Source organism: Trachypithecus francoisi, unplaced genomic scaffold (assembly GCF_009764315.1).
Source record: "Trachypithecus francoisi isolate TF-2019V2 unplaced genomic scaffold, Tfra_2.0 Lachesis_group2, whole genome shotgun sequence".
NCBI lineage: Eukaryota > Metazoa > Chordata > Mammalia > Primates > Cercopithecidae > Trachypithecus > Trachypithecus francoisi.
Window position 1 is genome coordinate 152,657,388 of NW_022681465.1, and position 25,581 is coordinate 152,682,968.

General features: G+C 43.8%; 1 protein-coding gene across 3 annotated transcripts in view; it reads right to left on the minus strand.

Annotated features, from left to right (window-relative positions):
• The window catches only part of UBE2D2 (ubiquitin conjugating enzyme E2 D2), a 68,283-nt gene that overhangs the window by 12,740 nt on the left and 29,962 nt on the right, over positions 1 to 25,581 (minus strand). The window contains exons 2-5 of one of the 3 annotated variants that reach the window (XM_033181038.1): positions 15,099 to 15,162; positions 873 to 904; positions 717 to 794; positions 525 to 630 (exon numbers count right to left, since the gene is read on the minus strand). In XM_033181038.1, the coding sequence (XP_033036929.1) occupies positions 525 to 630; positions 717 to 794; positions 873 to 904; positions 15,099 to 15,162 (280 nt within the window). Of the gene's footprint in view, positions 1 to 524; positions 631 to 716; positions 905 to 14,256; positions 14,354 to 15,098; positions 15,163 to 25,581 lie in introns of those variants that run through there. The other 2 variants (XM_033181036.1, XM_033181037.1) reach the window with 2 other exon arrangements.

Here is a 25,581-nt window from a genome sequence, read left to right on the forward strand (position 1 = left end):
TTTTTTTTGTGAGACAGCATCTCGCTCTGTTGCCCAGGCTGGAGTGCAGTGGCATGATCTCTGCTCACTGCAAGCTCCACCTCCTGGGTTCACACCATTCTCCTGCCTCAGCCTCCCGAGTAGCTGGGACTACAGGCGCCCACCACCATGCCCGGCTAATTCTTTTGTATTTTTAGTAAAGACAGGGTTTCACCGTGTTAGCCAGGATGGTCTCGATCTCCTGACCTTGTGATCCGCCCACCTCGGCCTCCCAAAGTGCTGGGATCACAGGCATGAGCCACTGCGCCCGGCCCAGTGTCCATCTTCTAACCTATGCTTGAGTAGCACAACTGACAGAGTAGTCACTACACCAAGGAACGCTTTTGCTTGAAAAATCCAACTCGTTTTCAGTTCTCAAGGTCCACTTCAGAATAAGAAGAATTACTATCTCTTCTTAAAAGAAAAATAATCTTTTCAAAAATAAGTAACTCTAAAAAGACAAAAGACACGGTTGTGTTATCTTGATATCAAATACCCATTGTTACCTTTTGAAATAGTTAGTGCTGGAGACCACTGTGATCGTAGAATATCAAGACAAATGCTGCCATTACTGTTAATATTTGGATGATAAATTCTTGTCGTAAATGCAACCTACAGAAAGAAAGGAAACTTTCTGTAAACTAGTTTATTAGTATTATAGAAAGCATATTAAAAACTGCCACATTCCAATTAATTACCTTAGGTGGTTTGAAGGGGTAATCTGTTGGGAAATGAATTGTCAAGAAAAATACTCCACCCTGATAGGGACTGTCATTCTGTTGATAAAAGAAAAGTGGGATTAAAATGAGTAAATTACATAAACTGTTTATTCTGAAATTAAACTGAATACTTACTGGCCCCATTATTGTAGCTTGCCAATGGAACACTGAAAAATAACAAGAAAAAAGTCACCATGTAACAATATCTACATTGTATCTGTGCCATAGTAACATATCATTCCCCTTCTAATCCAAATTCATTTATAAATAATATGATGAGTATGAGCAAGATGAGGAACATAAAATAACAGTCTAAAGAAACAAGAAAAATGACTAGAATGTCCTAGAACACTGATAAGGTGCTCAATGAAAAATATTCGGAGCCAGGTGTGGTGGCTCACACCTGTAATCCCAACACTTTGAGAGGCTGAGGTGAGAGGATTGCTTGAGCCTGAGAAGTGGAGGCTGCAATAAGCCATGACTGTGCCACTGCGAGACTCTCTCAAAAACAAACAAAAAAAACAAAGTATTTGGGCTAAAACTTCTTGAAACTTCATGTCAGAGAAACAAACTTCTTGACAAGGCTCATAGTTCTACTTTTAAACAGCTATTTCTTTACCTCACAGGGTAAATCATTTCTTCAAAACAATTACATATAATATCCTTTTTTTTTTTTTTTTTTTGTGAGACAGAGTCTCACTCTATCGCCCAGGCTGGAGTGCAGTGGCACCAATTTCAGCTCAATTGCAACCTCCGCCTCCCGGGTTCAAGCAATTCTCCTGCCTCAGCCTCCCAAGTAGCTGGGACTACAGACAAGTGCCACACACCTGGCTAATTTCTGTATTTTTAGTAGAAACAAGGTTTTGCCACATTTAGCCAGGTCTCAAACTCCTGACCTCAGATGATCCACCCACCTCGGCCTCACAAAGCTGGCATTATAGGCATGACTTCATTTATAATGCTGGTATATGGGGGACAAAACAGTAAAGTCAAGGTAGATAATACTCAAACTAAGAAAGACTGGTTTTAACAATGAGAACAAATTTCTAAAAACTCTTGTGTAGGTCTGTACATTACTGGTCCTCATTAAAGAAAGAAAAACATCATCTCTTCTAACGTAGAGGATAAGTTAAAGAGGAAAAAAGAGAAAAAAAGGAGTGAAATTTAAAAAGAAAATATTAGCTAAAAGCCCAAGGTTGATTACAAGCTCTAGGGATACTTCCAATAAGTTACAAACTTGTTCAATAAATAAATATCTTCCAAATGCAGAAAATGGTGCTTGTTCCATGTTCTCATGTTACTAAGTGCAGTATGAGAGATCAAAAGCCAGAGTTTTTATTTATAAGCAAGCTACTACTTAGCACACTTAACATTCATACTATGATCTGAGCAACCTAAGGGAAGTTGTCACTGGGGTTATATTTGAACAACCCAAACGAGATAACTCTTGTCACAAGGTAGAAGAAACATGAAGACTAAGAAGCCATATAAAAATCCACCAGAATGTCAGTCCAAATCCTAAAGTTCCTTCCAACCTCCTTAATATGAAACTAATCCCTATGGTTGGTTTGTTGCTTACTGGGACTTGAACCTAAAAATAGCAGCTTGTTGATTAGGAGTTAAAGGTAAAGGACAGGAATTGCTGAGGCTCCCTTCCTTAGATTAGCCCTCACTAGTACTTAGAAACACTTATATTACTCTCTGCCGACCATTTAATGGATTGTGTAAGCAAAGGACAAAGCCATTCTGGGCCACTAAAACTGGACCTAGTATCTTCAAGGGAAGTCCTATAAAAAGCCCCTTATATGCTGTTTAAAGACACAAAAGCAGGCACCTGTAATCCCAGCTACTCAGGAGGCTGAATTGGGAGGATGATTTGAGCCCAAAAGTTCAAGCCCAGCCCAGGCAACATAGCAAGATCCTGTTTCCGAAAAAATAAAAACAAGACTACAACACACACACACACACGCTCACACGCATGCATGCACACATACACATGAATCTCACTCTATTTTTAATCACAAATATACTTACAATTTGAGTAAATAAAACATTGATAACTAGAATTAACCCCCAATAACAAGGCTAAAAACACTATTAGACAAAAGAATGACCAACTGGCCAAGGGACCTGTTCTTCTACTTAATTCTTTTATGTTATTTAAATTTGTGGTTATAATGGAAGAGTATTAATTGTACCTGCATTCCCGCGCAAAGCTGTAAGAGTTGGGTAAGATAATAAGAAAGCACTGCTTTTAAGTGTTCTCAGGCACTGCCTGCCACAGTGGCGCCCTCATCTCTAATGTCTGCGCTACCTCTAGCTTGCTGAGAAGGCGGATAAGCAAGGAGGTATCTAGATCATGACTAGTTTCTAGAAGGTAGATTATCAGCAAATTGGCCCAGTGGTAAAGCACCCAGGAAGCAACTGGCTACAGAAGTTACTCACAAGAGTGTACCCTTTACTGGAAGGGTAAGGAAACCTCACTGTTACAGGTCTGGTACTGTGGTACTCTGTGAAAATAGATCTCATCAGAAGTCCACTGAACTTCTGATTAGCAAACTTCCTTTCCAGCATCTGACAGAAAAAGTTGCTGAGGACTTCAAAACAAATCTACACTTCCAGCTTTTGGTACTTTGCAGGAGGCAAGTGAGGCCTATCTGATGGGCCTTTATGAAGACACTAACTTATGTGCTACTCATGCCAAATATGTAACAAGTATGCCAAAAGACATCCAGCTAGCATGCCAATTACATGGAGACTGTGCTTAAGATTGGGAAACATTTCATTCTCAAAAAAAAAAAAAAAAAAAATTATTTTTCTTCTGTTATTGGTAGTTCTCTGTTAGATGTATTTTTCCCCCATGGGGTCAAAAGGTAACTATGTATATGACTGCAAGTGGAAAAATAGGGGACAGAAATCAGGTATTGGCAGTTTTTCCATTTTAACTTGTGTGTGAATTTCTAATATAAAATTGAGGATGTAAAGCATTAATTCAAGTCAAACTATTTCCGTGAACAAGTTTCAGCAGTTCACCTTTATAACAATTATAAACAGACCTGTAAATTTTTTCTGGACAATGCTAGCACTTGGATTTTATTTTTGTCACTAGTTATATCATTAGTTTAATATAAAAGAGAGACATGGAAATTATTTACATGATGACAGATTTCAGAACTTCAGTGGAATGGGCAGTTTCACACTGATGTCATTTCAACAGTGATTTATTTCAGTCTACACACTTTCCAAGAATGTGGCCATCTCTTAAAGAAATAAAACTTGTCTCTGGGTGCGGTGGCTCACGCCTGTAATCCTAGCACTTTGGGAGGCCAAGGCAGGTGGATCGCCTGAGGTCAGGAGTCGAGATCAGCCTGACCAACATAGCGAAACCCCATCTCTACTGAAAATACAAAAAATTACCTGGGTGTGGTGGCAGGTGCCTGTAATCCCAGCTACTCGGGAGGCTGAGGAAGGAGAATAGCTTGAACCCAGGAGGCGGAGGTTGCAGTGAGCCGAGATCGTGCCACTGCACTCCAGCCTGGGCAACAGTGCGAGACTCCATCTTAAAAAAAAAAAAAAAGAAAAGAAAAGAAAAGAAAGCACTTTAAAAAAAAGAAAGAAAGCACTTAATAAAGTATTATTTTATTTTATTTTTGTTTAAAATACAGATGGGTGGCCGGGTGCGATGGCTCACGCCTATAATCCCAGCACTTTGGGAGGCCGAGGCAGGTGGATCTCCTGATGTTAGGAATTCGAGACCAGCCTGACTAACATGGAGAAACCCCGTCTCTACTAAAAATACAAAATTAGCCAAGCATGGTGCAGCATTGCCTGTAATCCCAGCTACTTGGGAGGCTGAGGCAGAAGAATCGCTTGAACCTGGGAGACTGAGGTTGCGGTGAGCCAAGATTGCGCCATTGCACTCCAGCCTGGGCAACAAGAGCGAAACTCCATCTCATTGAGAAAAAAAAAAAAAAAAGAGAGAGAGATGAGGTCTCACTATGTTGTCCAGGATGGTCTTGAACTCCTGGGCTCAAGCAATTCACCCACCTCAGCCTCCCAAAGTGCTAGGATTATAGGTGTGAGTCACCATACCCAGCCAAAATATAAAAATATTGAGACAATTTAAAAAATTAAATTTTCCATTAACCATTTAAGTACTAATTCTTTCCTCCTAGTCCTTTTTTTTTTTTTTTTTGAGACGGAGTCTTGCTCTGTCACCCAGGCTGGAGTGCTGTGGCCGGATCTCAGCTCATTGCAAGCTCCGCCTCCCGGGTTCACACCATTCTCCTGTCTCAGCCTCCCGGGTAGCTGGGACTACAGGCGCCACCACGTCGCCCGGCTAGTTTTTTGTAGTTTTTAGTAGAGACGGGGTTTCACCGTGTTAGCCAGGATGGTCTCAATCTCCTGACCTCGTGATCCGCCCGTCTCGGCCTCCCAAAGTGCTGGGATTACAGGCTTGAGCCACCGCGCCCGGCCCTCCTAGTCTTTTCAAGATCAATCTTCTTCTTTTCTTGCTAATACTACTACCAGACTTAAGAAGTTATTAGAAAAATTTAAATCAGAATTTTTTTTTTTTGTTGAGATGGAGTCTTGCTCTGTCGCCTGGACTGGAGTGCAGTGGCTCGATCTTGGCTCACTGCAACCTCCACCTCCCAGGTTCAAGCAATTCTCCTGCCTCAGCCCCCTGAGTAGCTGGGATTACAGGTGCGTGCCACGACATCTTGACTAATTTTGCTGTATTTTCAGTAGAGACGGGATTTCACCACGTTGGTCAGGCTGGTCTTGAACTCCTGACCTCAGGTGATCCACCCACCCTGGCCTCCCAAAGTGCTGGGATTATAGTCATAAGCCACCAGGCCCAGCCTTAAATCAGAAATTTTTAGCTAAATATTTCTTTTTTTGTGTTTCCCTGTTCTTCCTACTAACACAAACAAAGCACAAACAGGCTGTGGGATCAAAATCTACTAACAATCGGACAATGCAGAATCCCCAACAGGGTTGAAGCAGAAATGCCAACAAGCTGCTCATGTTTACAATTATGGAAAGAATACCCTTCTTCTTCTTCTTTTTTTTTTTTAAATGGAGAAGGGGTCTTGCCATGTTGCCCAGGCTGGTCTCAAACTCCTGGGCTCGAGCGATCTGCCTGCCTTGGCCTCTCAAACTGCTGGGAATATAGGCATGAGCCATCAGCAGTGCCCAGCCAGAATACCCAGAATACCCTTCTTTCTTTGAGACAGAGTCTCGCTCTGTCAAGGCTGGAGTGCAGTGGCAAGATCTGGGCTCACTGTAATCCCTGCCTCCCAGGTTCAAGTAATTCTCCTGCCTTAGCTTCCCAAATAGCTGGGATTACAGGTGTGCACCACCTCGCCCAGCTAATTTTTTGTATTTTTAGTAGAGATGGGGTTTCATCACATTGCCCAGACTGGTCTCAAACTCCTAAGCTCAGGCAATCCACCCACCTTGGCCTCCCAAAGTGCTAGGATTATAGGCATGAGCTACCACGCCTGGCCAGAATACCCTTCTTGATAGAAGATGGCAAAAAAAACCCAGATATTTTCAACTAATATTGCAATCTTTCATACGATACTCTAGCATACTGTATATTTTATATATATGTATATATACATACATATATATGCATATATATGTATGTGTATATATATGTATTTTTAAAGAGACAGAGTCTCACTCTATTGCCCAGACTGGAGTGCAGTGGCACAAACTTGGCTCACAGCAGCCTCAAACTCCTGGGCTCAAGCAATCCTCCCACCTCAGCCAACTGAGCAGCTGGGACTACAGGCGAGTGTCACCATGTCCTGCTAATTTTTTTAATTTTTATTTTCATAGAGATCAGGTCTTGCTATGGTGCCCAAGCTGGTCTCAAACTCCTGGCCTCAAGCGATCCTTCTGCATTGGTCTACCAAAGTGCTGGGATTACAGGTATGAACCATTGTACCTGGCAGAAGATTCTTACATTATTGTAAACTTTTAACTCAACATCATAGGTGACCTCATCTGTAATCCATATCTATTTAGTTTAGTAGATCATATCTGTTTAACATTCCAACAGGACTAAACATATATAATCCATTGGCATTAAACTCTGAATAAAAACCTATTCACATTCTAATAACACTATGTTAATTTGTCTTCACTGTGATTAAGGTCAAATTCCATCATCAAGAAAATGAGCAAAAACACATACACAGGACTAAGTCTTTAAAACAGGTGAAGGAAAAGGAAGAAAAAAATTACTAACGTAGCAACCAAGACAAGTAATCTTTATGCCTCTCATAAAATGATCTACAATCTACAGTACCAATAAAAAGGCAGAGAAAGAGAAACTAAAACCCATTCAGATGAATTGAATTAATTAAAGCATTTAAAGACCTACCATTTAAATCTTGAGAATTTTGTCACATTGGTTGAATATAAAGATACCTACTAAAACCACTGATTTAGGTTACTCTCTGGAAGCCTTTCTAGACTCCCTAGCTCTTACAGGTAGAAGTATAAATCAGAGAAGGCAGTGAGAGAATACCAAACCTGCCTCACATTACAATGTTTTTAGAAATAGCTCAAGTAGGCTAGGCGCGGTGGCTCATGCCTGTTCCAGCACTTTGGGAGGCCGAGGCAGGCGAATCACGAGGTCAGGAGTTCGAGATCAGCCTGGCCAACATGGTGAAACCCCATCTCTACTAAAAATACAAAAAATTAGCTAGGCGTGGTGGCAGGTGCCTGTAATCCCAGCTACTCGGGAGGCTGAGGCAGGAGAATTGCTTGAACCCAGGAGACACAGGTTGCAGTGAGCCGAGACCATGCCACTATACTCCAAGCAGACGATAATGTGAGACTCTGTCTCAAAAAAAAAAAAAACAAAAGGAGAAATAGCTCAAGAATTACTAGAGGTTCAAGTAAAAAGGACCCCAAAAATAGTTACTGAATGAAATACTGGCCCATAAGTATAAAATATTGCTACACTTTACATAAACATCTATTTCAAAAATCTTTCATTTAATGATCCATCTTAGGATTGATCAAAATTGACCAAAATAAAAAGTTTTGATAGTAAAAAACAAAAATAAGTTCCCAGCACTATGTTGGTTTAATACTATCAAACCAAATTATGCAAACTGAAAGTTACACAATCTGTTTTATGAGAGTTTAAATGTGAAGTTCACAGATGAAAGATTACTCTTTAATATTCTGAATGAAGCCTTGAGGTTAAAAGGGACAGGCTGGGCACAGTGGCTCACGCCTATAATCCTAGCACTTTGGGAGACCGAGGTGGGTGGATCACCTGAGGTCAGGTGTTCAAGACCAGCCTGGCCAACATGGTGAAACTCCATCTCTACTAAAAATACAAAAAATTAGTCAGGTGTGGTGGTGTATGCCTGTAATCCCAGCTATTTGGGAGATGGAGATAGGAGAATTGCTTGAACCCGGGACGCAGAGGTCGCAGTGAGCCGAGATCGCACCACTGCACGATCTGTTGCACACCTGGGCAACACAGCGAGACTCCGTCTCAAACAAACAAACAAACAAAAAAGCAGGGGACAGTGAGAATATTTGGTAGTATGAGACTGAATCTCCAGAGACCTACACTTGAATGCACAGATCTCAAGACAGTCACATTTACCAAGTGTTCAAAACAAAAGAAAATTGGGTACGGTGGCTCACAGCTGTAATCACAGGGCTTTGGGAGGCAGAAGCAGGAGGATCACTTGAGCCCAGGATTTCAAGACCAGCACAGAAAACATGGTGAGACCGTATTGCTATATATATATATATATATATATATATTTTAATTAGCCAGGGGTGTAAGGGCACGTACCCATAGTCCCAGCTACTCAGGAGGCTGAGGTGAGAGGATCCCTTGAGCCCAGGAGTTTGAGGCTTCAGTGAGCTGCAATTGCGCCACTACACTCCAGCCTGGGCAACAGAGTCATCCCCTGCCTTGAAAGACCAGAGGAGACTCTGTCTCAAAAAAAAAAAAAAGGGCTGGGTGTGGTGGCTCATGTCTGTATGCCTATAATGCCAGCACAGGGGGAGGGGGAAAGGCGGGGAGGGAAGAGAAGATAGAAGGAAACAGACACATGGCCATTCAATCTTCAGCTTACTTTCTTTTTTTTGAGATGGAGTCTTGCTCTGTCGCCCAGGCTGGAGTGCAGTGGCATGATCTCGGCTCACTGCAAGCTCCACCTCCTGGGTTCACGCCATTCTCCTGCCTCAGCTGCCTGAGTAGCTGAGACTACAGGCGCCCGCCACCATGCCCGGCTAATTTTTTGTATTTTTAGTAGAGACAGGGTTTCACCATGTTAGCCAGGAGGGTATTCATCTCCTGACCTGGTGATCCGCCCGCCTCTGCCTCTCAAAGTGCTGGGATTACAGGCGTGAGCCACAGGGCCCGGCTGCTTACTTCTTTCAGGAAATACATTTCTTCCTGCTTACCAGATCTTTGCAGGAAAGTGAAAAAAAATTTACTGGTACATTAAAATCTGGATGTTTTAAAATAAAGCACAGATCTCTACTTTATTTTTATACAAAATATCAACATTAAAATCTGTATGTTTTAAAATAAAGCACAAGTCTCGACTTTATTTTTACACTAAATATCAATAACATGTGGTAATGAGGGATTTGGGTACCAGGATAGTCAAAAGGAGCTCAAAAGTTTCAAAAGGCCAACAGTTTCTGTCTTCCTTCTTCTAAGATTAAATTCTGACTCCTTATAACAAAAATAAGATGACAAAAGGACATTTAGCTATCCAATTATACTTTATGTACTCTTTTTTTTTTTTTTTTTTGAGGCGGAGTCTCGCTCTGTCGCCCAGCTGGAGTGCAGTGGCCGGATCTCAGCTCACTGCAAGCTCCGCCTCCCGGGTTTACGCCATTCTCCTGCCTCAGCCTCACGAGTAGCTGGGACTACAGGCGCCCGCCACCTCGCCCGGCTAGTTTTTGTATTTTTTAGTAGAGACGGGGTTTCACTGTATTAGCCAGGAGGGTCTCGATCTCCTGACCTCATGATCCGCCCGTCTCGGCCTCCCAAAGTGCTGGGATTACAGGCTTGAGCCACCGCGCCCGGCCTACTTTATGTACTCTTATGTGAGGTTCATCAGAAAGATCTGATCAATACTTGTTTTTTTTGTAGAGACTGGGTCTCGACTGTCATCCAAGCTAGAGTATAGTGGCCCAATCATAGCTCACTGCAGCCTCAAACTTCTGGGCTCAAGTGTTCCTCCTACCTCAGCCTCATGAGGAGGTGGGACTACAGGCATGAGCCACCACTTCAAGCTAATTTTCGTTTTAAAGATGGGGTCTTGCTTTGTTGCCCAGACTGGTGAAAAACTGCTGGCCTCAAGTGATCTTCCAGTCTCAGACTACCTAGTAGCTGGGATTACAGGCATGAGCCACTGTGCCTGGCTCTTCTTCACTGTAGTTTTGATTTGCATTTCCCTAATGACAAATGATGTTGAGCATCTTTTCATGTGCTTACTGGCCATGTTCTCTGGAGAAATGTCTATTCGGATCCTTTGATTATTTTTTAATTGGGTTATTTATTTTTATACTGAGTTATAAGAGTTTTTAAACAGCTGGGTGGGATGGCTCACGCCCGTAATCCCAGCGCTTTGGGAGGTGGAGGTGGGCGGATCACCTGAGGTCAGGAGTTCAAGACCAGCCTGGCTAACATGGTGAAACCCCATCTCTACTAAAAATATGAAAATTAGCTTAGGCCGGGCACGGTGGCTCAAGCCTGTAATCCCAGCACTTTGGGAGACCAAGATGGGCGGATCACGAGGTCAGGAGATCGAGACCATCCTGGCTAACACGGTGAAACCTCGTCTCTACTAAAAAATACAAAAAGCTAGCCGGGCGAGGTGGCGGGCGCCTGTAGTCCCAGCTACTCGGGAGGCTGAGGCAGGAGAATGGCGTAAACCCAGGCGGTGGAGCTTGCAGTGAGCTGAGATCCGGCCACTGCACTCCAGCCTGGGCCACAGAGCGAGACTCTGTCTCAAAAAAAAAAAAAAAAAAAAAATCTACTGGATATATATCCCTTATCAGATATATGACTTGCAACAATTTCTTCCATTCTATGTGTTTTATCACTTTCATGATAGCATCATTTGCAGCCTGTATATCTTTAATTCTGATGAAGTCTAATAATACCTATTTTTTTCTCTTACTGATTAGCTTTGGGAGAGTTTGCTTGTTTTTTTGAGACGGAGTTTCAGTCTTGTTGCCCAGGCTGGAGTGCAATGGCGTGATCTCGGCTCACTGCAGCCTCTGCCTCCCGGGTTCAAGCGATTCTCCTGCCTCAGCCTCCTGAATAGATGGGATTACAGGCTCCCACCATCACACCTGGCTAATTTTTTGTATTTTTAGTAAACGGAGTTTCAGCAGAGTTCAAGGCCAGGCTGGTCTTGATTGAATTCCCGGCCTCAGGTAATCCGCCTGCCTCGGCCTCCCACAGTGCTGGCATTACAGGCATACAGACGTGAGCCACCACATCCAGCTTTTTTTTTTTTTTTTGGAGACAGAGTCTCACTCTGTCACCCAGGCTGGAGTGCAGTGGCATGATCTCGGCTCACTACAACCTCCACCTCCTGGTTCCAGCGATTCTCCTGCCTCAGCCTCCTGGGTAGCTGGGATTACAGGCAGGTGGCACCACGCCCCGCTAATTTTTGTATTTTTGGTAGAGACAGGGTTTCACCATGTTGGCCAGGCTGGTCTTGAACTCCTGGCCTCCCAAAGTGCTAGGATTACAGACATGAGCCATCGCATTCGACTGTGGGAGTTTTATTTAACTCTCCAAAGGGAACAATTTTTCAATCTGAGAAAGAAATGTATAGTGCTAACTATGGCAGAAGGGAAGCAAAGCAAAGACAGATTACTTCAGCATGCTAAAGAAAACTTCCAAAATGAAATCAAGTCCCCTGATTCCAACCACTTTTAATTAAAGCTTTTCAGCCATTCTTAATTTGGAGGAATTTACCTAAAACAAAAGCACTTTTCCAACTGAATAGAAAGAGTACGCTGATGGATGTGGCTGATATGATACAGTGGAAGGACAAACTAGAATGAGAAAACCTGAGTGTGAGTCCACACGGAGAATCTCCATGAGCTTCTCATGGGACTCTTTTCTAAAACAGTTTAAAATTTCTACTCCAGTCACCTAAATGAGTTGTTGTAAGGCTTAAATGAGACAATAGTGTGTAAGAGCACTTACTAGATCATTTGGTATGGTTTAGGTACTTAGTCTGCCTTGTTTGGTACCAAATACTATAGTTACTCACGCTAGGTAAGTCAGAATACAATAATGTAAATGAGTTTTTTCATGACATGTACTTGGACTCATAATTTATAATATTTATCTATTTTATCTGTAAAGTAATCCTTGTAAAAGGGCCTTGCTTTGATTCTTCAGGATTTAGTAGACCAGACACATTCTTTTTTCCTTTTTTTTTTTGTTGTTGTTGTTTTTGTTTTGAGACAGTCTCGCTCCCGTTGCCCAGACTGGAGTACAGTGGTGCAATCTTGGCTTACTACAGCCTCAACTTCCTGGACTCAAGCAATCCTCCCACCTCAAACTCCTCCTGAGTAGCTGGGGCTACAGGCATGCACCACCAGGCCAGGCTAATTTTTGTATTTTTTTGTAGAGACAGGGTTTCACCATGTTGCCCAGGCTGGTCTCGCACTCCTGGGCTCAAGTGATCTGTCTGCCTCAGCCTCCCAAAGCACTGAGATTACAGGTGTGACCCACTGTGCCGGACCCAGACACAACATTAGTAAGAAAAATCAGGAAAAAACAATTAGAGGCCGGGTGCAGTACCTCATGCCTGTAATTCCAGAACTTTGGGAGGCCAAGGCAGGTGGATCACCTGAGGTCAGGAATTCAAGACCAGCCTGGTCAACATGGCAAAACCCCGTCTCTACTAAAAATACAAAAATTAACCAGGTGTGGTGGCAGGTGCCTGTAAATCCCAGCTGCTTGGAAGGCTGAGGCACGAGAATTGCTTGAACACGGGAGGCAGAGGTTGCAGTGAGTCAAGGTCGCGCCACTGCACTCCAGCATGGGCAAGAGAGTGAGACTCTGTCTTAAAAAACAAAACAAACAAACAAAAATATTAAACACAAGCTAATTTAACCCTGTACTCATTTTGACCTTAACCTACATATTTACACAAGTATTTGTAAGTATATATACTTAAAATACTTGTTAAATGTTACAAATTTTTTTTGGAGAGTAAGTCTCACTCTGTCACCCAGGCTAGAGTGCAGTGGCACAATCTCAGCTCACTGCAACCTCTGCCTCCTGGGTTCAAGCAGTTATCTGCCTCAGCCTCCCGAGTAGCTGGGATTACAGGCCCCTGTCACTACGCCCGGCTAATTTTTTTAGTATTTTTAGTAGAGACAGGGTTTCACATCTTGTCCAGGATGGTCTTGAATGCCTGACCTCGTGATCCGCCCACCTCGGCCTTTCAAAGTGCTAGGATTACAGGCGTGAGTCACCAGGCCCAGTCCTGTTTTTAGTTTTTGAGACAGTATCTCACTCTGTCACCAAGCTGGAGTACAGTGGCATGGTCCTGGCTCACTGTGAACTCTGCTTCCCAGGCTCAGGTTCAAGAGATCCTCCCACCTTAGCTTTCCAAGGAGCTTGGACGACCGGCATGCACCAACACACCTGGCTAATTTTTTTGTGTGTTTTTTGTAGTGACAGGGCTTCACCATGTTGACCAAGCTGGTCTTGAATTCCTGGGCTCAACTGATTCACCTGCCTCGGCCTTCCAAAGTGCTGGGATTAGAGACATGAGCCATCACACCCAACCAAATGTTACAGTTTTTTGTGAATTAGTTTTACACAGCACAGTCTCGTTCAAATATCCCCTCTTTTAAAAAGTTCAGGCCGGGCGCGGTGGCTCAAGCCTGTAATCCCAGCACTTTGGGAGGCCGAGACGGGCGGATCACGAGGTCAGGAGATCGAGACCATCCTGGCTAACATGGTGAAACCCCGTCTCTACTAAAAAATACAAAAAAAAAAAAAAAACTAGCCGGGCGAGGTGGCAGGCGCCTGTAGTCCCAGCTACTCGGGAGGCTGAGGCGGGAGAATGGCGTGAACCCGGGAGGCAGAGCTTGCAGTGAGCTGAGATCCGGCCACTGCACTCCAGCCTGGGCGACAGAGCGAGACTCCATCTCAAAAAAAAAAAAAAAAAGTTCAAAGACACTATATGGGAAAAAATTATGTTGCAATGAAGTGGAACACAGAGGAAATTATCATCCAATGTATGCATTAAGACATCTCATAGATTATTTTAGACAAAATTAAGCAGATAAATTGGACTTTAAAAATAAAGATCTGCTTTTGGCCAGGCGTGGTAGTTCACGCCTGTAATCCCAGCACTTTGGGAGGCTGAAGCAGGCAGATCACCTGAGGCCAGGAGTTTGAGACCAGCCTGGTCAACATAGCGAAACCACGAATCTACTAAAAATATAAAACTTAGTCAGGCATGGTAGCATGCACCTGTAATCCCAGATATTTGAGAGGCCGAGGCACGAGAATCACTTGAACCCAGGAAGCAGAGGCTGTAGTGAGCCGAGATCATGCCACTGCACTCGAGCCTGGGTGACAGAGCGAGACCCTCTCTCAAGAAAAAAATAAATAAAGACCTGATTTCACAAGTATGAGCCAGTAGAAAGTTGGACACAGACACATATACCATCATCCGTAGTATTATCTTACTCAAGAATAATAGCTAGCTGTAGGTAAAAGCTCAAATCCTTCCTGCCGGGCGCGGTGGCTCAAGCCTGTAATCCCAGCACTTTGGGAGGCCGAGACGGGCGGATCACGAGGTCAGGAGATCGAGACCATCCTGGCTAACACGGTGAAACCCCGTCTCTACTAAAAAATACAAAAAAAAAACTAGCCGGGCGAGGTGGCGGGCGCCTGTGGTCCCAGCTGCTCGGGAGGCTGAGGCAGGAGAATGGCATAAACCCGGGAGGCGGAGCTTGCAGTGAGCTGAGATCCGGTCACTACACTCCAGCCTGGGCGACAGAGCGGGACTCTGTCTCAAAAAAAAAAAAAAAAAAAAAAATACAAAAAAAAAAAATCCTTCATTCCAGGAAAATACCCAGAAGGGATGAAGGTCAGGTAGGAGAGGACCAGAACAACTAACTATACAGCCAATACCTGGCAGAAGATTCAAAATGTAATGAACAACACAGATGATAATGGGATGAACACAGAGTTGCTCCATTCATGGGCCACTAAGGGTTAAACACTGCCTCTTCCCTATAGCATAATTGTTTCTTCACACAAATAACCACTGTTATGCTATTACTCCATTATTCCTTTTAAATACTTACTATCATCTCCAACAGGACCTGCTGAACACTGTGCTGGAGGGTCCCTTGCCAGATCATTCAATTCCTACAGAAAAAAGAAAGAAAAGAAATATATTCAATGTAAATGTACCTTTTATCCATTACTAAAGTTTATATTGTTACCAATATTCTCTGTCATGCTGGTGAAACTCTTTTAAGAGCATTCCTTCAGAGTAAGAGATCAGTAGATTGGTGAATCTTTAAGGTATTTTGGATTCTCCAATGCAATGTGTATTTTTTAAAGTGGGTCATTTTTGCTTTGTTCAGAGCTTAGTAAATAAATACAATGAGGAAGGTAAAACATGTATTATGGGCTGGGAGCAGTGGCTCACACCTGTAATCCCAGCACTTTGGGAAGCTGAGGCGGGCAGATCACTTGAGGTCAGGAGTTCAAGACCAGTCTGGCCAACAAGCCTGTCTCTAGTGAAGATAGAAAAAATTAGCCGGGCATGGTGGTACATGCCTGCAATACCAGCTACTCAGGAGGCTGAGGCAGCAGAATCCCTTGAACCAGGGAGGCGGAGGTTGCAATAAGCCAAGATTGCACTACTGCACTCCAGGCCAGGTGATAGGGTGAGACTCCATTTCAAACAAACAAACAAAAACAAAAAACATGTATTATGTATTAAAGAGCCATAAAAACCGTTTTTTTTTGTTTTTCTGAGACGGAGTCTCGCTCTGTTGCCCAGGCTGGAGTGCAGTGGTGTGATCTCAGTTCACTGCAAGCTCCGCCTCCTGGGTTCACGCCATTCTCCTGCCTTAGCCTCCCGAGTAGCTGGGACTACAGGCACCTGCCACCATGCCTGGCTAATTTTTTGTATTTTTAGCAGAGATGGGGTTTCACTGTATTAGCCAGGATGATCTCGATCTCCTGACCTCGTGATCCACCCACCTCGGCTTCCCAAAGTGCTGGGATTACAGACACGAGCCACCGTGCCCAGCCAAAACTGTTTTAATGTAAACATTTCATTTATTATTTTTCAAAAAAAAATTTAAGGCTAATTTTAGTACCTCAAAACTATTAGGTTACACTTGGGACAACCTCCTAAAGTCATAAATGTTCCAAAATTATACTGGACCATCTGACAAGTTGATACATTTTCAGTGGAAGTCCACTACCAGGGTTCTAAAAGCAGAAAAAACTTTGAAAGAATATATTTTAGACTGGGCACGGTGACTCATGCTTGTAATCTCAGCACTTTGTGGGGTCAAGGCGGGAGGATAATCTGACGTCAGGGGTTCGAGACCAGCCTAGCCTGGTGAACATCGTGAAACCCCATTTCTACTAAAAATACAAAAATTAGCCAAGCATAGTGAGTGCATGTCTATAGTCCCAGCTACTTGGGAGGCTATGGCAGGAGAATTGCTAGAACCTGGGAGGCAGAGGTTGCAGTGAGCCAAGATCATGCCACTACACTCCAGCCTGGGGCAACAGAATGAGACTCTGTCTCCAAAAAAAAAAAAAAAAATTTTAAAAGGCTGACTGAAGTAATAAAAGCCACCATCCATAAAGCTTTGTCGTTTCCAAGAGTGATGGCTCACACCTGTAATCCCAACACTTTGGGAAGCCAAGGCAGCGCCAATCACTTGAGGCCAGGAGCTTGAGACCAGCCTGGCCAACATAGCGAGACCCTGTACTAAAGAAACACAAAATTAGCTGGGAGTGGTGGCACACACCTGTAATCCCAGCTACTCGAGAGGCTGAGGCAGAAGAACCCGGGAAAGGGAGCTTGCAGTGAGCTGAGATCATGCCACTGCACTCCAGCCTGGGCGACAGAGCGAGACCCTGTCTCCAAAAAAAAAAAAAAAAAGCTTTTTAGTCAGAGACTCCTCTATCTGTAATAATGCTTTATAATCAGTTACCAGTTTCTCAGCTTTTTAAACATAAAAGCTCAGAAACTTGAGACTTGTTATTGGGTGGGGACGCCTGAAAAATTACAAGGCAGGAAATCATACTATATTCCATTTCCCCTCAGCTTGGTTTTTGAGACAAAAACAAAGTTCTCAAGAAGAACTAGTGTTTGATTATATTTTAAAACTACAACAGTAAAAAGAGAAAAGTCTAAGATTTTTTAAATCCAAAAACCATTTAGACTCTTACGTTGTTTCATCCTGTCTGTAAGTTTGGAGTACAAAGCATAAAGTACAGAGATAAAGTTTGAAAAAGGGCCGGGCACACTGGCTCCTGCCTGTAATCCCAGCACTTTGGGAGGCTGAGACAGGCGAATCACGAGGTCAGAAGATCGAGACCATCCTGGCTAACACGGTGAAACCCCATCTCTACCAAAAATATAAAAAAACTAGCCAGGCGTGGTGGCAGGCACCTGTAGTCCCAGTTACTCAGGAGGCTGAGGCAGGAGAATGGCGTGAACCTGGGAGGCGGAGCATGAGTGAGCCGAGATTGCACCACTGTACTCCAGCCTGGGCAACAGAGCAAGACCCCATTTCAAAAAAAAAAAAAAAAGAAAGTTTGAAAAAAAGAAGGCTCTGGATTGAGATGATTAACTTACTCAAATATCTCAATTTTTGGATTTTGTGTCTCTAAAATAGAGATTTTCTGCCCATCTCAAGAAAAAAAGTAATAGTTCCCATTCTCAAATATTACTGACAGCACAGCTTGGTATAACTAAGAACATCTGGCTTTATTTAAGACACTGCTGTAGCAACAGGTTGTTATTAAACTATAACTTGAATTTAACAATTGAACAATTCTGAGGTCCTGCCATGTTCATTAAGTGGAATTTTACTTTTGATTTCACTTTAATCTTTTGCTCCTTTCAAACTGAGTTACTTTTTTCCATGCTGAATGACATCAAGGTTTTTAACTCAAGAGCTACGATTTATCTAAGCAGAATACAAGATCCATCAGTCTGTTTCACGAGCCAGTAAGATACAATTTTAAAACCCTAAGCCAAACTTAGACTAATAGACCTTTAACACGCTCATTCAACACTTCCTTGGCTGACGGCACTGATACAGCTGAATCTCAAAAGCATACTGCTAAGTGAAAGAAGCCAGACATAAGGCTACATGATGTATGATTCCATTTATATGACATTCTAGAACAGGCAAAACTATAGTGACAGAAAGCAGATTCATGGTTCCAGTGGCTGGAGGGAGTTGGAGGGGGGAATAACTATAAACAGACATGAAGAAAATCTGAGGAATGATAGAAGTGTTCAAAATCATTATTTTGGTAGAGATTGTACAACTATATGCCTATTTGTCAAAACTCAAATTGTACACTAAATTTTAAGGTATGTAATACTGTATCTCAAAGTTGTTTATTATTGTTTTTTAAAGGGGAGATAAGGTCTCACTATGTTGCCCAGGCTGGTCTCTAATGCCTGGACTCAAGCAATCCTTCCTCCTCAGCCTCCCAAAGTGCTGGAATTACAGGTGTGAGCCACAGAGCCTGGCCAGTTTTTTATTCTTAAAAGCACATTTGGGCTGGGCACAGTGGCTCATGTCTGTAATCCCAGCACTTTGGGAGGCCAAGGCAGGTGGATCACGAGGTCAGGAGTTCGAGACCAGCCTGACCAACCTGGTGAAACCCCATCTCTAAAAAAAAATACAAAAATCAGCCAGGCGTGGTGGCACACACCTGTAATCCCAGCTGCTGGGGAGGCTGAGGCAGGAGAATCACTTGAACCCAGGAGGCGGAGGTTGCCGTGAGCTGAGATTTTGATACTGCACTCCAGCCTGGGCGACAGAGCGAGACTCCATCACACACACACACACACAGTACATTTGGATTCAGAAACAGATCTTTTTTAAAAAAGAAAAAAGCACATAACTATCCATCTTTACATGTGCACAAAATATCTCCAAAGAATACAAAAGAAACGCCAGGCACAGTGGCTCACAGCTGTAATCCCAGCACTTTGGGAGGCTGAGGCACGTGGATCACGAAGTCAGGAGTTCGAGACCAGCCTGGCCAACATGCTGAAACCCCGTGTCTACTAAAAATACAAAAATTAGCCGGGCATGGTGGCACACACCTGTAGTCCCAGCTACTTGGAAGGCTGAGGCAGGAGAATTGCCTGAACCTGGGAGGCAGAGGATGCAGTGAACTGAGATGTCATTGCTGCACTCCAGCCTGGGTGACAGAGTGAGACTCTGTCTCAAAACACACACACACACCACACACACACACACACACACACAAAGAAACTAGTTAATAATGCCTTTAGGAAGGAAAGCTTAGGGGTGAGAATGGGAACTATATTCCTTTTATACATTTTGAATTTTATAAAAGTGTGTATACTGCCTATTTGAAAAATAAATTACCCTTTAAAATTTTTTTTCTCTTTTTTTAACCAAGTGGGTCTGTGCAAGAATTATCCTGACCACAAATGTGGATTAAAATAGCTGTTAAAAATTGTCATCATGGCCGGGCACAGTGGCTCACCTGAGGTCAGGAGTTCAAGACCAGCCTGGCCAACGTGGCAAAACCCCATCTTTACTAAAAGTACAAAAATTAGCCGGGCGTGGTGGGGGCTCCTATAATCCCAGCTACTTAGGAGGCTGAGACAGGAGAACTGCTTGAACCTGGGAGGCAGAGGTTGCAATGAGCCAGTATCGCACTACTCCACTCCAGTCTGCATGACAAGAGCGAGATACCGACTTAAGAAAAAAAAAATTGGCCGGGCGCGGTGGCTCAAGCCTGTAATCCCAGCACTTTGGGAGGCCGAGACGGGTGGATCACGAGGTCAGGAGATCGAGACCATCCTGGCTAACACGGTGAAACCCCGTCTCTACTAAAAATACAAAAACTAGCTGGGCGAGGTGGCGGGCGCCTGTAGTCCCAGCTACTCAGGAGGCTGAGGCAGGAGAATGGCGTAAACCTGGGAGACGGAGCTTGCAGTGAGCTGAGATCCGGCCACTGCACTCCAGTCCGGGCGACAGAGCGAGACTCCGCCTCAAAAAAAAAAAAAAAAAAAAAAAAAAGAAAAAAAAAAATGTCATCATTTGCAGTGTAATCTAAATAGTGAAAACCCAATTACAGCAAATAAACATACAATCTATAAAACTGATTATCTCTACATCATGATGAAAACTGAAGTTGAATCTAGTTGGAACATGTGGGCAGAAAAAAATAATATCCCAATATATCAGGCTGTGTTTTAACAGTTGGCTTTAAACCTATACATTAATTTTAACTATTTTATGAGAAAGAACAACAGAGAAATAAAGTACAGCCAGCCCTCTGTGTCTACAGGTTCCACTAACTGTGGGTCAAATACACTGGGGAAAAAATGATGTCTGTACTGAACATGTGCAGACTTCTTTGGTCATTATTCCCTAAACACCACAGCATAACAACTATTCACAGAGCACTTACAGTGTATTAGGTTTTGTAAGTAATCTAGAGATGACTTAAAGTATACAGGAAGATGTGCAAAGGTTATATGCAAATATTTTTTTTTTTTTTTTTTTTTTGAGACGGAGTCTTGCTCTGCCACCCAGACTGGAGTGCAGTGGCCGGATCTCAGCTCACTGCAAGCTCCGCCTCCCGGGTTTACGCCATTCTCCTGCCTCAGCCTCCCGAGTAGCTGGGACTACAGGCGCCCGCCTCGTCGCCCGGCTAGTTTTTTGTATTTTTAAGTAGAGACGGGGTTTCACCGTATTAGCCAGGATGGTCTCGATCTCCTGACCTCGTGATTCGCCCGTCTCGGCCTCCCAAAGTGCTGGGATTACAGGCTTGAGCCACCGCGCCCAGCCTGTTATATGCAAATATTATGCCATTTTATATCAGGGACTTGAGCATCTGTAGATTTTGGTATCCATGGAAGGACCTGGGACCAACCTTTCATGGATACTGAGGGAGGAATGTATATATAATTACGTTTAGAAAGAAGTGATAGGTAAGGAACTTTGACAGTTAAAGTAGAACATTCTCAATTTAATAAAAGATTCTCAACCCGGTGCAGTGGCTTACGCCTGTAATCCTAGCACTCTGAGAGGCTGAGGCGGGTGGATCACCTGAGGCCAGGAGTTCAAGACCAGCCCGGCCAACATGGCGAAACCCGGTCTCTACTAAAAATGCAAAAATTAGCCAGGTGTGGTGGTGCGTGCCTGTAATTCCAGCTACCCAGGAGGCTGAGGCAGGAGAATCGCTGGAACCCGGGAAGCAGGGGGCGCAATAAGCCGAGATCGTGCTGTTGCACTTCAGCCTGGGCAATAGAGACTGCATCTCAAAAAAAAGAAATTTTAAGGAAAAAAAAAAGATAATTAAAGTAGAATACTAAAACTTTGAAAGCCAAAGACATATATGCATCACACCACTATAGCAAAAAGAAACCCTCTAAATTCCTTGAGGGGAAGGCATCCTTCAAGGGACGTGCAGATTTCCCTTTCACTATATCCTTGAGTAGGCAACTCAAGCTATTAGTCAGTAAAAATTAATGCTTCTTTACAAACCACCCTCCTTCCCTAATCATAACAATTATGGGCCGGGCGCGGTGGCTCAAGCCTGTAATCCCAGCACTTTGGGAGGCCGAGACGGGCGGATCACGAGGTCAGGAGATCGAGACCATCCTGGCTAACACGGTGAAACCCCGTCTCTACTAAAAAAAAATACAAAAAATTAGCCGGGCGAGATGGCGGGCGCCTGTAGTCCCAGCTACTTGGGAGGCTGAGGCGAGAGAATGGCGTAAACCCGGGAGGCGGAGCTTGCAGTGAGCTGAGATCCGGCCACTGCACTCCAGCCTGGGCGACAGAGCGAGACTCCGTCTCAACAAAAAAAAAAAAAAAAAAAACAATTATGAAACAAAATAAAAATAGCATGGGAAAGATGTGTTTACCCTTGGTCCTCATCCTATGGTGTAAGGTGAAAGGAACAAGATGGGAAACTGAAAGGGGTTATGATTAACTTTGTAGAAAAATGGCTCTGAAGTCAAGTTTTAGTAGTCTGAATATTGCTATACAAATCAAGGCTCTTTGGTGGTTAAAATCACACTATGAAAATATTTAAACAAAGATTATGATTCATAGCATTGTAATTTCAGGGCTGCGCATGGTGGCTCACGTTTGTAATCCCCACACTTTGGGAGGCTAAGCAGGGAGGATGACTTGAGGCCAGGAGCTCCAGACCAGCTTGGTCAACACAGTGAGACTCTATCTCCACACAAAAAAATTTTTTTTAATTAGCCCAGCATGGTGGAGGGAGCCTGTAGTCCTAGCTACCTGCGAGGCTGAGGTAGGAGGATTGCTTGAGCCTAGGAGTTCAAGGCTGCAGTGGATTGTGTCACTATACTCCAGCCTAGGCAACAAAGTGAGAGCCCATCTCTAAAAAAAAGTACATATTTTAAAATACATTTTTCATATGTTACGTATGTGTCTATTACATACATACGTATTTGTGTTATATATACATTATATACATAATATATACATCATGTTGTACATTATATACATTATATAACAATGTATACATTATGTTATATTTTTTACATATTAAAAACATATATTAAAATACATATGTATATATAAAACTTCAGGGTCATAAGACATCATTTAGAACTATTCCCAATTTTATAAGAAAACAAAATACAAAGTAACCCAAGGGTAAGGACTTGAGTGTCCTGCTATACCATGGTTCTTTAAATTTGGATCTAAAATATTAGAAATGTACAAGTTAGAAATGTCTGAGAATCGGCCGGGTGCAGTGGCTCATGCCTGTAATCCCAGCACTTTGGGAGGCCGAAGCGGACAAATCACAACGTCAAGAAATCAAGACCAGCCTAGCTAACGTGGTGAAACCCCGTCTCTACTAAAAATACAAAAATTAGCTGGGCGTGGTGGCACTTGCCTGTAGTCCCAGCTACTCAGGAGGCTGAGGCAGGAGAATCACTTGAACCCAGGAGACGGAGGTTGCAGTGAGCCGAGATAACGTCACTGCACTCCAGCCTGGGTGACAGAGCGAGACTCTGTCTCAAAAAAAAAAAAAAGAAAAAGGCCGGGCGCGGTGGCTCAAGCCTGTAATCCCAGCACTTTGGGAGGCCGAGACGGGCGGATCACGAGGTCAGGAGATCGAGACCATCCTGGCTGATACAGTGAAACCCTGTCTCTACTTAAAAATACAAAAAACTAGCCGGGCGATGAGGCGGGTGCCGGTAGTCCCAGCTACTCGGGAGGCTGAGGCAGGAGAATGGCGTAAACCCGGGAGGCGGAGCTTGCAGTGAGCTGAGATCTGGCCACTGCACTCCAGCCTGGGTGGTAGACCAAGACTCCGTCTCAAAAAAAAAAAAAAAGAAAAAAGAAATGTCTGAGAATCTACATGGCATTTGGGAAATTAAGCTGAACCTCTTTTAAGACTACTGAACTGCAGCCGGGCACGGCGGCTCATGTCTGTAATCCCAGCACCTTGGGAGGCCAAGGTGGGCAGATCGCGAGGTCAGGATATCGAGACCCACCCTGGCTAACACGGTGAAACACCATCTCTACTAAAAACACAAAAAAGGCCGGGCGCGGTGGCTCAAGCCTGTAATTCCAGCACTTTGGGAGGCCGAGACGGGTGGATCACGAGGTCAGGAGATCGAGACCATGCTGGCTAACACGGTGAAACCCTGTCTCTACTAAAAATACAAAAAACTAGCCGGGCGAGGTGGTGGGCGCCTGTAATCCCAGCTACTCAGGAGGCTGAGCAGGAGAATGGCGTCAACCTGGGAGGCGGAGTTTGCAGTGAGCTGAGATCCGGCCACTGCGCTCCAGCCTGGGCGACAGAGCCAGACTCAGTCTCAAAAAAAAAAAAAAAAAAAAAAAAAACCACAAAAACATTAGCCGGGCGTGGTGGCACACGCCTGTAGTCCCGGCTACTCGGGAGGCTGAGGTAGGAGAGTCGCTTGAACCCAGGAGGCGGAGGTTGCAGTGAGCCAAGGTCGTGCCACTGTACTCCAATCTGGGCAACAGAACAAGGCTCTGTCTCAAAAAAAAAAAAAAAATTACTGAACTGCAAAGAAAGAACAGTTAAACCAGTAGTTCTCAAAACTGAGATACTGGCCGGGCGCGGTGGCTCAAGCCTGTAATCCCAGCACTTTGGGAGGCCGAGACGGGTGGATCACAAGGTCAGGAGATCGAGACCATCCTGGCTAACACGGTGAAACCACGTCTCTACTAAAAAAAAAAATACAAAAAACTAGCCGGGTGACGTGGCGGGTGCCTGTAGTCCCAGCTACTTGGGAGGCTGAGGCAGGAGAATGGCGTGAACCTGGGAGGCGGAGCTTGCGGTGAGCTGTGATCCGGCCACTGCACTCCAGCCTGGGTGATAGCGAGACTCCGTCTCAAAAAAAAAAAAAAAAAAAACTGAGATACTGACACAGCAGGATCACCATCACAAGGAAGCTTATTAGAATTAGAAATGCAAATTCACAGGCTCTACCCCACAATTACCAGGTCAGAAACTCTGAGGTGGAGTTGAACTGTTTTAACAAGGCCTCAGGAAATTATAATGCACACCAGAGCTTATTACTTTTATGTCTGATGAGTTAAAAAGTATCAGAGACAAAAGGTGATACTAGAAAACTCACTACCAACAAGATTTGAAGGGAAAGCAAGGGAAGGCAAACGACAAAATGGCAGAAACTGAAATCAAAGAGATGAGACTTAGAAGGCCAAGGTGTGTTCCAGGTTTTCTTTTTTTCCTTTTTTTTTTTTTTTTTAAGACAGAATCTTGCTTTGTCGCCCAGGCTGGACTGTAGTGGAGTAATCTTGGCTCACTGCAACCTCTGTCTTTCCCAAGTTCAAGCAATTCTCCTGCCTCAGCTTCCTGAGTAGCTGGAATTACAGGCACCCGCCACCACGCCTGGATAATTTTTGTATTTTTAGTAGAGACGGGGTTTCACCATGTTGTCCAGGCTGGTCTTGAGAACTCCTGACCTCAAGGGATCGGCGTGCCTTGGCCTCCCAAAGTGTGGAATTACAGGTATTAGTCACCACACCCGGCCCCAAGTTTTCAAGACTGATGGAAGGTGAGCAATCTGTCCTTACTACAGTACATGCATTCTCCCTGCCTCACTCCTTTCTTAACTAGGGGTGCAACAGAAACAATTTAATTTTTACTACTTGCTTATGTTCCCAGCACAACACTTAAGCTAATATTTGAAAATAACTGCTTGCATATTTTTAAATTATTAATTTTTAAAACTCAGGAAATATTAGTAACTCATAATTAACTTATATGAGTTTGAAAGACATAATTTCTGACAAATCAAATTATCTGATGCTGATAGACTTAATCCCTTAGCACTCTTACTTTCTTTTCTTTTCCTTTTTTTTTTTGAGACGGAGTCCTGCTCAGTCGCCCAGGCTGGAGTGCGGTGGCGCGATCTCGGCTCCGCCACCCGGGTTCACGCCATTCTCTTGCCTCAGCCTCCCGAGTAGCTGGGACTACAGGCGCCTGCCACCTCGCCCGGCTAGTTTTTTGTATTGTTTAGTAGAGATGGGGTTTCACCGTGTTAGCCAG